This window comes from Trematomus bernacchii, unplaced genomic scaffold, assembly GCF_902827165.1.
Source record: "Trematomus bernacchii unplaced genomic scaffold, fTreBer1.1, whole genome shotgun sequence".
Lineage (NCBI taxonomy): Eukaryota > Metazoa > Chordata > Actinopteri > Perciformes > Nototheniidae > Trematomus > Trematomus bernacchii.
The window spans coordinates 2,235,381-2,250,821 of record NW_022987778.1 but is presented as its reverse complement, the minus strand read 5'-3'; the positions used below and the strand labels follow the sequence as shown (position 1 = coordinate 2,250,821).

The following is a 15,441-nucleotide window of genomic DNA, read 5'->3' as shown; positions in this document are numbered from 1 at the left end:
TTCCCACAATGCAGTTCGGCGAAAAGTGAGACAAAGTGACGTCACCCTATTCAAAGTGAATGGGCAGAAGCGTTGGAAGATTTTTTTAACGTTGCTGTGTGGACGTAATGTTAAGGTGGTTTTATTTACCTTGTCCTATTTTTACATGTTTCGTGTAAATACTTCAAACATCTCTCTCTCTCTCTCTCTCAGGTCCAGGGTCACATGCCTCCTCTGATGATCCCAGTGTTTCCTCACGACCAGCGCTCTCTGGCTGCTGCCGCTGCCGCACAGCAGGGCTTCCTCTTCCCCCCGAGCATGTCCTACAAGCCAGGTATAAACACACACACACACACACACACACACACACACACACACACACACACACACACACACACACACACACACACACACACACACACACACTGAACAATTGCCTAAGATGGATTACGCGCTGTCGAGTGTTAAGGAAATATATGTTTTCTTGATAAACAGTCACCCCCCTCAGACAAAAGCCCTACGTCTCTGACAGGTCTCGTAAACTACAAAAGACACAGCAAGTCTCTCTTTCACACATACACACACACACACACACACACACACACACACACACACACACACACACACACACACACACACACACACACACACACACACACTGGGATCCCCAGTCTATGTTAATGAGGTGTGTCAGGTGAGGAATGTTCTGGAAATGAGCGGAGAGATTTACAAGCTCTGCTCGTTCACGTCAGGAACAATACATTGGACACAGCGAGGACTGGAATGTCTCTTTTATGGCGTGCTGAAAGCATGTCAGTTGCTCAACACATCTGCAACATGGAATTTCACACTTTCTCACACACACCACATCAACACACACACACACACACACACACACACACACACACACACGCACACACACACACCACACACACACACAACACACACACACACACACACACACACACACAACACACACACACACACACACACACACACACACACACACACTCTTCAACATGTTCTCCTGGTACACACCGACCCAACAATGTACACTTATGGATGATGCAGACAGACAAAACACATGCAGTCCTCGACACAAGAACACACTTAAAGGACTGAATGCATGCTGCGTATGTTCAGAAGTCCACAAGGATTTTGTATAAACAGGCGCAACAAAACACAGCTCACAGTCTCACAGAAACACACTTCAGGTAAAAAAGTCTTATATTGTAGGATTCGCAGCACCACCTGCTTTCTTTCCTTCGCCTCGTCCTTCACACATTCCTTTCTTCCATGCATTCTTCCAGGTGCTCGTCTGACACCGCCATGCCTCCATACAATAATCCATGTTTATGCTTATACTGCGTGAGCATTTTCTCTCCCACGAGGCCGTAAACAGAAATGAAGAAATTGATTAAAAAGCCATTATTCTTCGCTCTCCTTTGACTTTGGTCTGTTTGCAACAAAGGCTCGGACATGGAAAGCCTTTTAGGGGCGAACAGTAGGGGTTACACGCGGTGCTCGTATATGCATTCATGAGTGCATCCCGATGAGGGAGCACTGGACTTGAACTCTGAGTCTCGAGCACCCGTGTGTACCGACAATGAGCGTCATTAACCTCTGAATAAAACACTTGCGACCCTTCATGACTCATTTGGCATGAATAAAAACATGAGCACAAGAAAAAGAGAGAGGACGAGACAAAAGACCGGAAAGACAGAAAGAGACAGACAGAGTTTTGTCGAAGGTAAAGATCAGGTTAGCTCTTGTGAGGTACACTGTATCTGCCTCCCCCCCTCCTCCCTTCTCGCTCTACAAAATGTTTTGTTTTGGTTGTTCAACAGGTGAGAATTACCCCATGCAGTTCATTCCATCTACTATGGCAGCTGCAGCGGCATCTGGACTCAGCCCATTACAACTACAGGTAAGAGGAACACACCTGGTCTCTGAGAATCAGCTACAATATACTAACAAACCCTACATCTGGAAATGGCCACTGCTAAGGGAGTGAGAACATGTTTTATTTTAATTGGGCTGCACCAAATTTGAAATGATAGTGTATTTAAAAAAGGGTGAGTAATGTCTTCCCTCAACAAAAGGAGCAGAGAGTGGAGATAAGAGCAGAAACTTGTTGACATCTAATCGGGGTAAAAGGGTGTGAAGGGTTTATGGGAGGGACTTTTCTTCATGTGATATATGGTTTGTTTGTATCTGCATCCTAGATAGGTAGGTACGTTTGAGAAACCGGCTCGAGATACACTTTTTGTTATATTCCATGGAATGCTCTTAACATCCCGATAGCAATGAATATTTTAAGTGCTTTGACAAAAAATCCATAAAAAAATGTCATCTGTGGAAGCCGTGGTACTGTAAAAAGTACGACCAATCATTTTAGCCGGCCCGGCTAAAATAACTGGATGGCCTACCTGCCTGTCAGCCTTCCATCTGTGCACAAACTTATCTCGTGCCCTCATTGGTCATGTTCGTGTGTGTTGGAGGAGGGGCTCTGTAAGGAAGTGGCAGATTTTTTCCGGTTGTGTATTTTCAAATTCTAGCGCACTCGAGCTGGTTTCTCCAAAATTACCTACCCCACCTTTAACTCAACAACTTTCAAAACGAAATAAAGAATGCCTTTTTTATTGATTTTCACGGCCATTTTAAAATGAGTGATTTTGTAAGCAATATTTCTGAATTTGGCCCTAACTTTTTTCACTTTTGTCATTTTAAAAAAATCGTTCTTCTTTCTGTGCATAGTCTTAGTCTGTACAGTACAAGTGGAGAAAAAGGGTGTGAAGGGTTTGTGGGCGTGACGCTATTTGTGTGTCATATGCATTATTTCCACCTGCGTTAACACACTGGAAAATCTTAGAAAAGAAAGGAAATAATGCCTTTTTTCGTTCTCTTGGCGTAACTTAATGTTATCTTTTCATAAAGTGGTTGCATCATTTTGGAGTTGGAGTAAAGGCCAACAAAGCAAACTGAAGAAGTGCCTCTTCAATAGCTGATAACTTGAGTGTTTCACAACCAAATAAACAACTTCAGCAGAAACTGAGTTTCAGAGCAGCAGCAGGATCAAAGACACTGAGGGTTTGAACACTGAGAAAGTACACATGTCTAAACCTGAGGGTGTAACCAGCAGACCATAACCCAAGACTATTGTACAAAAGTGAGTAGATAAATAGAAAAAACATTACAGATAAGAAACATTGGCAAACTAAATGAAACTCCTACTTGTTCTAACCTCGCCCCAAGTTCAAGTATGTAAAAAAAGAATGCTCCACAGCCACCGCCAACTCAACTATACAATTGTGGTTTAATCCATACCTGCTGCATGAAACCTTTTTATCATTTGTGTATGTGTTAGAGATGCCAAGGCTGTTACGCAACCTGCAGACTGTCTGGTGGATTTATTGTAGCACAAAAGAGAAGAAGTAGCTGTTTTGAATGAGAAATGACAGCTGCCACGACGGCAACAACAGGAAATCAAAGAGAGGAATAACACTGTGTGATCTCTCGAAAGTGCAAATACTAACAATATAAGACATGGAGTTGCCACTGAAATCATATTTTGACTCATACCATTCCTGACATTGGTTATTTTACAACAAACCAATAGTCTCAGCTGCCCTTTGTTGCAGTAAAAGCTTTAAGAGACACTATTGTGCTTTTTGGGGGTTTCTCCTTCCCTGTAGTGAGTTATATAGGTTTGTGTGCATGTCAATGGTCTGCAAAGGCTACAATCCCATAGTTCCCAAAGAAGATCCATTGAACTCCATTGGATAGCGCTCCAACACATTGTAGGTGATAGGCTAAGGGGTGGGACATTTCTAAGTGGTTGCCCACTCACAACAGAGCCGTGAGCTAACCAATCAGAGCAGTAAAATACAAATATGAATCTGAAAATGAACATAAAATAGAAAATATTCCCCAAAAGACCCATAAAATCTGAATTATGACAGATGTAAGTCGGAGGAATTCCAACATGCATTCATAGGCTCACATCACAGGTTTATTTCAACATTTATTTTAATGAGTTTTGCAATCAAATAGCACGATGCATTGATTAAAGTTGAAGCTCAAGTCCTCCTATATGCTGCCTGTCAGTGTCAGATAAAAGCTGCGATGATAAATCACGGAGGAATTCCGCCCCACCAGCACAACACCTGGCTCGGGCAATTCATCAAATATTTTATTGCCGCTTGACACCTGTGGTTTGAGAATAGCACTTACCCATAATGGTTATCATAGAACATATTTGCAAAAGAAGGAAAAAAGAAACAAAAAGAAAAATGGAATCGCTTCTCCCTAAAGGAGGTCTGGGATTTCACAACACGACCCCGTCACCTTTCTATCAGCGACACGAACAAAAGCTTTTTCACTGGCAAACAATATCGCTTCATGATGTCAGTCATTACCATGGCATGGCTTTTGGATGTTACAAGAATCCTTATCTCAGTTTATTCAATTTGCATTGTGGTTTCTGCTTGTCGAGGCCCTCATTAGCCGCTATTGACTTAGCAAAGCGCCGTGCTGTGCTGAGAGGAATCAGAGCCTGAATCTCCACTCCTGGCTTTGAAAAGATCAAAAGAGTCTCTTACCTCTCGCACGAGTGAGAGGTAAGAGGATGAATGATGTCGGAGATGCAAACTCATTCACATTTAAACACTGCTTCAGACATGGAGAATGAGAGGCGGAGAGGAACCTGAATGAAAGGGGAAGCTTCTCATCACAGCGCTGGCTGAAATCGAGTGTAGGAGACAGGGGAAGAGGAGGAAGACACAGAGCGCGGGGAAGTGTTCGTGAGAGAAAAAAAGGGATGATTATCTGAGGAATTTTGTGAGACGGAGGCGCTGGCTTCCAGCACATGTTTGGACATTGTTTTGACAACAATGCCTCCGCCAAAAGCAATCATGATGAGATTTATGGGTTGTACTCGTTTGTGTCTTAATCTCCAAAATGTGCCAGTAGCTTTCTTTGTACTAAAGTAGTGCTTACAGCGTACAGAATCAAGAGAGAATGGATACAATAAAAACACCTGCATGGTGTAGGCCTACTGCTACTCAGTCTAAACGCCTCGCAATTAATGCATACTTTGTGAAAATGATACAGTTCTGCTGCTTGAATTGAATCAACACCTCCCCTTAACCCCTCTATACCTGTATAGACAAGTCTCATGTAGTGTATAGTTTGCATCATTTTGGAGTGTCTTTGCGGTGTGTGAGCTGCATGTTGGTGTGTCGGAAAGGTCCACAACCACAGGGTTCCCCTCAGGAAATGTGTTAGTAATTGAGCAATTTGTTAATCTGTAAAAGGTTTCTGTTATTTCCCAACAATGCAGAACATCGTAAAAATCACAAAATACTTCCAAGAAGAAGAATTCAGTTTCCACTCTGTCGTACACACACACATGCGTTTTTTATACAGGTACAGGTTTATACACACAGTACACACTTTTTACATCATGCACATATACAAATACACACAGTTATATGCACACATGCACATGCAGTTGAGACGTCAGAGCGGAGGCAGCCAGTCTAGCCGGCGCCAGTAAGCAGTTGGGGGTTAGGTGCCTTGCTCAAGGGCACTTCGGCAGTGGCCCAGGAGGTGAACTGGCTCCTCTCCAGTACCAGTCCATACTCCGTATTTGTTGGTCCGATCGGGACGTGAACCAGGGACCCTTCGGTCCAAAGTCCAATCCCCTACAGACTGAACCACTGCCGCCGTTAAACACTCAAACTGAGGAATAAGTCCAACGTGACGATGTCATTGAAATAACGTCACTTTATTTAACAAAGAGTACCTTTTAAGTTTTTGGGGACTTTTGCATGTTACCTTTTAGTCCAGGAAGTGATCCTACCCAAGCACTTTTAGATAGCTGAGTCGTGGTTTGATTTCTCACCATACAGCGAACTCATGACAATCCATCACATACTGATGCATCTTGTCTTGTAACTAATTGAGACATAGCCTTTGGTGTGGTGCTTGTTTTCTCTTGATTGCCACTATCTTAAAGCCCTTTGGCCTTCATGAAGCCATCGTGGTTACGCAGTAGTGCCACAGTGTCTCTCTCTTTCCCAACAACGGCTCTGCTCTCTTCATTGGCTCTGCCTATCCGGAGGTGAGGGACAACGACAGCATGGAGAATGTCACAATTACTGAAAGTGGATGTTTTTCTTAACCCAGAGCCTTGCTATCTCACTTCTTGTGTCTTTACTCATGACTTATTAATCACGCATGAGAGCTGTCTCTTGCCTTTGCCTCGAGCCTTGACCCTTTGACTCTGTGCTGTTTGCAGCTTGTCATGTTAGTGATATGTGAACTGAGACCAAATGTGCTGCTGCACTCTTTGAAAGACATGTACTTTCAGTATATAATATAGAATCTATTGGGGGAACGTATGGTTTAATTGATGTAGTTGCATGCATTAAAGAGTCATTAATCATCAATTAATACTAGGAGTTTTCCCTTTGCTGCTTGTAAAATAACACCTTTTGCAGAGTCACTAAGTTGTTATTTAACTGTACTGTACTCTACTGTAAAGGCAATGGTAATGTATTGACATGGCAGTTGAGTGTACACTGAGATCTTGTCTGTTTTGAAGTGTTTTTTTACTTATTAGTCTCAGTTACGCTTCCCTTCAGAACGGCCTCTTCTCCAGTGTGTGAAACTGTGCATTAGCCTATAAAAAAAGCGTTATAAATACATAATTACACCATGTTAGTTCTACGCTAGCAATCTCCTCTGCTACGTACTGAGGTCAAGTACACACCGGCTGGCATCAAACCTAGATATTTGTTGAGCAAAGGATGGACAGATGTTGTAGCGAGACTCTTCCAGATGTTTTGTTGTTCTGCCCCGTAGACACCCTTCAGGCAGAGAGCAGGCACTGATGGTCAGGTGGGCAAAGACTGAAATACAGAAGAGCATTTTCTCAGGCAGTGTGAATTGGATATTGGACCTTTCAATAGTTCATCAGATGTACTAAAGTCTTTACTTGTAGAGCACAGGTGATACAAATAGTTCATCATGATGATGTTCAAAAATTATCGACCGAGTGAACGAATGCAGGAGAACTAACGACAGAATGTAGTTTCTGAAATGAAGCGCAAGAAAATAAATAAATGTGTGAGAATAATTAGTGATGGTCAGCATTAGCTTAAGACATTAAAGTACTGTCAACTGTATACATTCTGTCTATAGTGCTGCAGTAACCATGTGTTACAACACTTAAACCCAAATGTACTGTCTGTACCAACCCAGTCTCTGTTATAGTAACGAAATTAATGTAATCTATTGATTTGTGTTCACCAACACGATTTTCACATTTTTTTCGTGTCACACAGAATGATTTTAAAAGCAATGTATTTGTATTGGTAGTATGTTTCGTGCCTGCACCACGTCTTTTTGTCCGGTCGGGTCTTGGAAGACCGGAAGCTGTGTGGTTCATAAACACATTTTCGTACTCAATATCTTACCCTAAGCCTAACCCTATCCCTTTTATTTTAAATTGTATAATGTCTGAGTTTTTTTGCCGTCCGCGAGGAAAATAAATGGCTCAGAGCCTCAGAATACTGAAATCTGTATTTTATGTCATCTCTTTTTCCTTCTAATTTGTTATTATTTGGTGCAGGCATGAAACATACTACCAATATAAATACATTGCTTCTAAAATCGTTCTGTGTCAGAATACTGAAATCTGTATTTTTTTAAATCTGTTTTTCCTTCTAATTTGTTATTATTTACATTGCTTTTAAAATCGTTCTGTGTGACACGAAAAAAATGGGAAAATCGTGTTGGTGAACACGAATCAAAAGATTAATTTCGTGACTATAACACGAAATGCCGTGAGACTGTGTTGGTCTGTACACATCAATACAGAGCTAGCTTGCAATGCTAACTTATTACCTTAGCTAGTTAGCTTAGCGCCTAATGCCACAAGTTGTGGACAAGCTAAAAAGAGTAGGTTTAGCAGCCAACTGACTACAGATATTTGTATCATCACATAAATAATGCAATGCCATAAAAAGGAGAGAGAAGTAAGTTATTGTGCCACATAAACATTACAACAGCAGCTTCCCAACTAACAAGCACAAAGGCATAAACAGGAAAAGGAAACAGCCGATTTCAAAATAAGAGTCTCTGAACAGTAAATATACTTACAAATGCTGCAAGAGGTTTACCAAATCACAAAAAGCATTGGAAAAGACACGTTCAGACATTAAAAGCAATAATTTACTTTGTTTTATACCTCAGTTAATTGAACACATCTTTCAAATGTTTGCCAGACTGGCTGATGGTACTTGACCCATCATAACCTGACATGAGAGTTTTGATAGCACATTGTCGTGCTATCAGCGTGGGAACTCGATCAGACCAATTGTTTCGAGAGCCTCGGAGCAGACCCCTTCACAAACAGAGGATTCCTGCTGAAGAAAGGCCCCCTTTGTCGAGGGAAATACAGTTGCTTAGCCAACCTTTATGTTGAAATCATCTCAAGACATCTCTCGTTGTCAGTCTCTTATGTTTCTGCCTGTTTCTGTTCCTGTGTTTGAGGCGTGGAGACGACGGTGAGGAATACACCATGTCACGACTTTCTTTTCATAAAGAGATGACAATGATTGGAAGGCAATCAATGTTGTTTGTCTCGACTTACAAAACTAAGCATCTGCTCCACAAAAGAGAAGTGGAAGTGAGATTGTCTTTATGCAGCCTGCCTCTCAATGTTTCCCTTTCACTGTCTTGGATGCAGAGTGAGCCTCCAAGTGCAATATTTAGCCTCCATCCTCCCTCTGTGTGGGCCAGCTTAGTGGCAGTCGATCCATTTCTCCCTCCTCCTCCTCCTCCTAACGGAAACCTGCTGAAAAAGACAAAAACCTCATTTGTTTTGTGTACTCCTGAGATCGATAGCAGCTCGACACTAAAAGAGGCCGGCTAAAGGGATTCTCCACTCAGTCCTAATGGGACAGGTTGGCCTGAGCACAGAGGAGGTTTTTTGGCACGGTACAATACAGCAGTCCGGACAGCGCTGCCCACACTGAAACTACAACGATATCGCCTTTTCTCTGCTTCCTGGCCAAAGTAGACGTTTTAAAACCTTATGATGATCAGGAAGGCCAGAAATGACAGACTAATCATTTGGATATTAGTCAAATTAGCACTCGCGCGATCGTCTTTGTCAATTTGTAATTTGGGAAATTGCGGCATTGTCTTCCCTTGGGAGTTGACTGAATGGCGAGAGCTCTGGTTGGGGTTGTTTACGCTGCACATTAGCCTCCCCTTGTCACCAATCAATCTCAGTTTGTCTTTGAGAAACAGAGTAATACAAAAAAAAGTACAAGCTTCGCCTTTTGTTAGTTCAACAGTTCCCTCGTCTCATTTGAACTGCTGACAGAAAGTGGTGGAAAGTAATTAAGTAAATGTATACAAATACTATACTTGAGGTACATGTATTTCCATTTTATATTACTTTATAATTCTACTCTATTGCATTTTGGTAGCACATATTGTATTTTCTAATAATACCATTTATTTGACAACATTGGTTTGTAGTTGCAGGTTCTTATTATTTGATGATGTGATGTTATGGATGGAGATAACTGGCAGTATGAAAAAGTTATTAATGTTATCTCATACATACCATCTTCAAATTGAAGAAGAGATACATTAAGGCATTACTAATTGTAAAAATGCTATATTATTGTATATATATTTGACCAGAAATGGCGACTTTGGATAATGAGTTATTTGAGATTCCCGGACTTCTTTCTGCGGATTGATATGACTGCATATAGTCCCTTGATCCTCCTCAGCAATGGTCTGTTAGCGAGTATTAACAACCTCTAAAATATCAGAATCAAGTATTCAAACTAAGCCGTGTTAAAAAAAAAAAAAGAAGGATTTTTGTACTTTTACTTATAAGTACCATTTTGAATGCAGGATATTTACTTGTAAAAGTATTATTACTTTTACCTAAACATCTGAGTACTTCTTCCACCAGCACAATACCAGTGAGTGTGTTAACTTTGCACCCAGTATCTGTGTGTGTTTGTGCAGGAGTGTGAGACCCTAACTGTGTGTTTTACCCTCAAAGCCCGGTGTGTCGGCCCTGCTCCCCTCAGAGCTGTAAGAATATCAGGCATCACCAGAAGTAACTCTGCGGTGGGCTTGATTGACGCGAGAGGCCTCACCACCAGCCATTCACGGCACATTCTTACGGGGGTCTCATATCGCCAGGGGTTGGCCAGAGCACTCCTGTTGCCTTCCAAGGAAAATAAGCGGCGTGACATCAGGGCTTTGTTTCAACGGCGAGGCCCCTTCTGTTTGTGTTTAATATCGCTTCGAAAGAGAAGTGGAAAGAGGGCCAGCCAATTTCTCTGGGCCCCAACCGCTGAGCCCTGGCTCTCCGGCGGTGAAGCGACGGTGGTCTCGTGTGTCTGCAGCGCAACACTCTCTATCAACCCCCCCCCCGCCCCCCTCACTTTCTCTCTTTTTCACCATCTTTGCTTGTGGATCTCAGGTCCCAGGAGGCTTTGCAGTTTTGACTACAGGGAAATCAGATCTCACAACACTGGAGGCCGTTCAGACTGCGGGGGCAGATAGTAAAAACAGAGAGAGAAAAGACACACACAGAAGAGGGAGAAGGACTCAGATCTTGAACTTAAGTAAAAGAAGAAGTACCAGAGTGTAGGAATACTCTGATACGAGTAAATGTTATAAGTAAAAGTACAGAAGTATCAGCATCAAAATATACTTTAAGTACCAAAAGTGAAAGTAGTCATTGTGCAGATTGGTCCATTTCAGAATAATATATATGATATGTTTTATAATGATTGATCATTAAAGTGTTCTCAAAGCTGGTAAAGGTGCAGCTAGTTTGAATGACTTTGTATACTGCAGGGTAGCTTGTGAATTTACTCCAGGTGGAACTAAAGTCTGATTTAAGGGTTGATTTTGTTTCACATCATTCATCCAGATCTGTAAAGTAACTAAAGGTATTAAATACATGTAGTGAAGTAAAAGTACACGATTTACCTCTGAAATGTAGTGGAGTAGAAGTACAAAGTAGCAACAAATTGAAATACTCAAGTAAGGAACAAGTACCTCAGAATCAGAATCAGAATACCTTTATTCGTCCCACAGAGGGGAAATGTACATTGTCACAGCAGAAAAGAGCTAAAGACAGCTTAATGTTACCTAAGAAGCATGCATAAAAAAGTATTACAGATAAAACAATTATCACAAAGTACTCAAAGAAGTACTCAAAATTGTACTTAAGTAAAGTACTCGAGTAAATGTTCTCAGTTACTTTACACCACTGGACACAGAGATGGTGAGGGTTGGAGAAGATATGAAGATTGATTTTGGAGACAGAGTAAAAAGGGAAATAGTCAGAGGAAGATCAAAGGAGGGAACAAAAGAGAGAAGGAGAACAGGGGGGAGAGTATAGATGAGGTGAGAGTAATGAAACGAGAGGAAAGAGAGGGGGAAGTGTGAGTGAAGGCCAGCACGTCTGGGTGGTTTTCCTGAGGACAGCGCTTTGATACTCCAGCTCTCACACTCCAATGCATTTAGACAGGGGTTGACAGTGGTTTCAGGCAGCGGTTTGTCTGGCTAGCTAACTTTGATTTAGAAGACCCTGGACTGTGGGCCGAGCGTTTGACTCTTTGATTTTTGTTGGATGGAAAACTCTGTGCAGTTTTTCTTGCAAAATGTGATGTTTCGGCCAACCGTGAAGGCAAGTTGCCTACGCTTTCCAAGTCTTTTTTTTTTTAATAGTTTTCTGTTATTTTTACATTATTTTCAAGTGTTTTACAATTGACTCACGACTAATAAGTAATTGCATTATGACATCACCCACTCGTAAATGATTGTTCACTATTTGTCTAAGTTATTGAGAATTGTTTGAATTGTCCATCAAAGAATAACAAAATGTGACAAGTGTTTTTAAGATTCGTAAAGTACTCTTGCTATTTTATTCATTTGAATAATACCTATTTTATTTGTGGCTCTGCTGTGAAAACACAGAGTTTATTAGATTATGCAATAAGAAAAACAGAACTTGCCTAGGGCTTATTTTCATTGTGGTTCACCTTGTTTAAAAAAAAGAGAATAAATACGCCTTTTATTCGTATAACACTGAGTTTCCATGCTTTAATATTCATATTTCTGGAGAACCACGGAAATAGATATCCAATTTTATAGATAAATATATTAAAAAGGGTTAGATTCAATCATTGAAATGTTATTTGACGTCATTCTAGCTTTTGTCTGGATTCATTCTAGATACAAATCGATATTCAAGCTTTACTGAGCGTCTGCTGAATGAATAAGTGTCAAAGATGGATGATGGAAATCGTTTTTATAAGTAGATGTTTTGTTGGAAAGCCTCCTGATAAATACTTGTCAAAGACATCTTCCATTTGTTTTGGAAACTGAAAGAGCTAGGTGTCAAGGTGGACTTTTGTTTCCATGTAAATAATGCGTGTGTTTGGGTCAGACACACCGCCATCTTACCTCAGAAGATGCAAGGAGCAGGATACAGAACAAACACAGTATTAAGGGAATAGGAGACAAGAGGAAGGAGAAGGAAAGCTGCTGGCGACTGGTTTTTAATAGACTGTCGGTTTTGCTTGTTTCTTCCCTTTCTGCAGCAGCTGTATGCCGCCCAGCTGGCAACCATGCAGATGTCCCCAGTACCCAAGATGGCCCCCCTCCCACAGGCTCACATCTCCTCCGGCCCCCTCTCCCCATCCAACCTGAAGAACGACAAGCGATCATCCAGTCCTATCACTCACATTAAGGTGCGTCCAGTGTTGCAAATGATGTAAAAGGATTTGTGTGAAAGGTCAGAGCTGTTAATATGATTCAAAAATGATTATTAAAAACGCGTCTGACAAATTTAATTGATGATTGTACAATTTACAAGATGGACAAAGAAGCAGAAGGCAAAGAAAGTTGTATCATGTTGACTCTTTTCCAGAAACAAGCAGCTACGAATTAGATATATGTACAGTGTAAGGGGAAAATACAGTGTCTCTATGGTGTGAAGTAACAAACATTGCCTTAAGTTAAAGGAAACAGTGAGTTCAGAATATTTATGATAGGAAAACACACAAGAATAATAATGATGATGATCAGTTTACGTAAAAAGTGAGAGGCTGGAAATTTGGAGGTTGTTGAAACAACAAACGGACACACACACACACACACACACACACACACACACACACACACACACACACACACACACACACACACACACACACACACACACACACACATGCACACACACACACACACACACACACACACACACACACACACGACACTGGCGCTGGCTGCTGTTTGGCAGGATCCCAGACTCCTTCAGTGGAGAGAGCGTACGCCTCATCTTAACTCGGCGACGAGGCAGTAATGGAAGCCATGTGTGTGCGTGTGTGTGTGTGTGTGTGTGTGTGTGTGTGTGTGTGTGTGTGTGTGTGTGTGTGTGTGTGTGTGTGTGTGTGTGTGTGTGTGTGTGTGTGTGTGTGTGTGTGTGTGTGTGTGTGTGTGTGTGTGTGTATGTGTGTATGTGGGGCACAGCTGCACCCGGCGTCACAATAGACCGGCGTCAGAGCTCACCGCACTCCAACAGTAGTGCTCGGCTCCCAAACTCCCCATCCTCTGCTTAACCCACCCCTCACTTTGGCATGCCACCCGCAGCCTGACTCCCCACCCCACCACCCCTTTTTTCTCCATCTTTTAAACTCCCTTCCTTCTCAACACCTCCCTCGGCTGAAGCTCCAAATTAGATCCATGTTCATTACAGCATTTGCTGCCAACACTAGAGCCCTGTTGACGTGCGTTACACAACTTTTCCTTTTCCAGGGGATTCCTTATGCGGATCAATGTGGTCGTGAACATTTGATAAGGAATAGAGGATTTGCACAAAGGTCCCATTGTTTGGGAAAGAAAGTACACTGCAGCTTTTCTTAACTGTCTTGTTCACAGAGGTTAGCAGTGGAATGTATTTATGGGCAAACCCCTGATAGGGATGACTGGCTAGACATTTAAGTATTTAAAGGCACTTCAAAGGATGATTGGGACATATTGAAAGTCAGCGGCTGTGGTCATCTTAAATTGAGAATACATTTCCACTGGTGACCAACACATGCGCTTCTATACAATCTGAAGCTTCTAGTGTGTTTAGCAATAGCATGATGGAGACCTATGAATCTATTAAATGCTTTCTTTCTGAAAAATATATATTTCAATATTTGTTTGCTTCTTCTTCCACACCTGTGTTGCTGTATTACTCAGTTTCATGGTGAACTGCTCACATAGAGTCAATGATTGGAGTAGCGTGACACCGTTGGCAGGCCTGTATCACAAATGATTCGCATTCTTGAACGGGTATTTTCCGTATTTTTCAACCTAAAACCTATTTTCCGATGTTCGTGGTGTATAATTGGCTAATAGGGAGAACATTTCTTGAAATTGGGCCAGTATTGAGGGGGTGGCTGAAGCCAATCACTGTCCTTAAGCGTACCATCAACATATCGCCTATCAAAGTGTTTGTTTTTACCACAGACAGGGTTAGATTGTTTGATAACACAAAACTGTGATACCCTGATCCATTTGAAGAGACCCTATTACAGTATTACTGCATGCTTTTTGGGGTTCTCCCTTTCCTGTAGCGTGTTATAAAGGTTTTTATGCATGTAAATGGTCTGCAAAGGCATCAGAGCCGGCCAGTTAACCAATCAGAGCAGACTGGGCATGTAAACATGTCACAGTAGAGGCACAAAATACAAATGTGAACCCGAAAATAAGCATAATATGTCCTCTTTAACACTCTTGCCTCCATTATCTACAGGAGGAAGGATCCACACAGCCATTGAACCTCTCAGCCAGACCCAAGACAGCCGAGCCTCTTCGCTCCCCGACGTCCCCGACACAGAGTCTGTACTCCGGACACAAGACCAGCCCCTCAGGCATGGGCAAGGGCCGCATCCCCAGCCCCATCGCCAACATGGGCAGGAACACCTCTCTGGGTACGTAACCAACACGGTGGGAAGAAAAAAAAGAATATATGAACCAAAGAAAGTGAAACCGTAAAGCAAATGCAGGCAGTAGGCGTGGATTCACACTTAAAGTATTAGCCTCCAGAACAGTAGACAGACATTCAATCTGATCCTTTTACAACAAACACTATGCTCTTATTTTTGTAAAACTCTAATCCTGCTTCATTCCCCACGTTTTAGAAATGTAACAGTAATCTGATGACGTCTTTCTTTATGTAACTGTAAGGGTAAAAGGTTACCTATTCATGTTATAATCATGTAACCAGTTACTCCCCAAACACACACACTTTTACAGCGTTTCTTCAACACTGGGGACACAGAATGGGCCACCAAGCACAGCAGCGCTGAAAATAAATTAGAATTGGCTTAACTGACATGTTCAATAAGAATCACA

General features: G+C 41.8%; 1 protein-coding gene across 5 annotated transcripts in view; it reads left to right on the top strand.

Moving 5' to 3' along the window:
• The window catches only part of LOC117497264 (transcription factor SOX-6-like), a 119,751-nt gene that overhangs the window by 83,590 nt on the left and 20,720 nt on the right, over positions 1–15,441 (top strand). For all 5 annotated transcript variants that reach the window (XM_034149189.1, XM_034149184.1, XM_034149185.1 and 2 more), the window contains 4 exons: positions 193–313; positions 1,827–1,906; positions 12,636–12,785; positions 14,840–15,017. In XM_034149189.1, the coding sequence (XP_034005080.1) occupies positions 193–313; positions 1,827–1,906; positions 12,636–12,785; positions 14,840–15,017 (529 nt within the window). The remainder of the gene's footprint in view (positions 1–192; positions 314–1,826; positions 1,907–12,635; positions 12,786–14,839; positions 15,018–15,441) is intronic.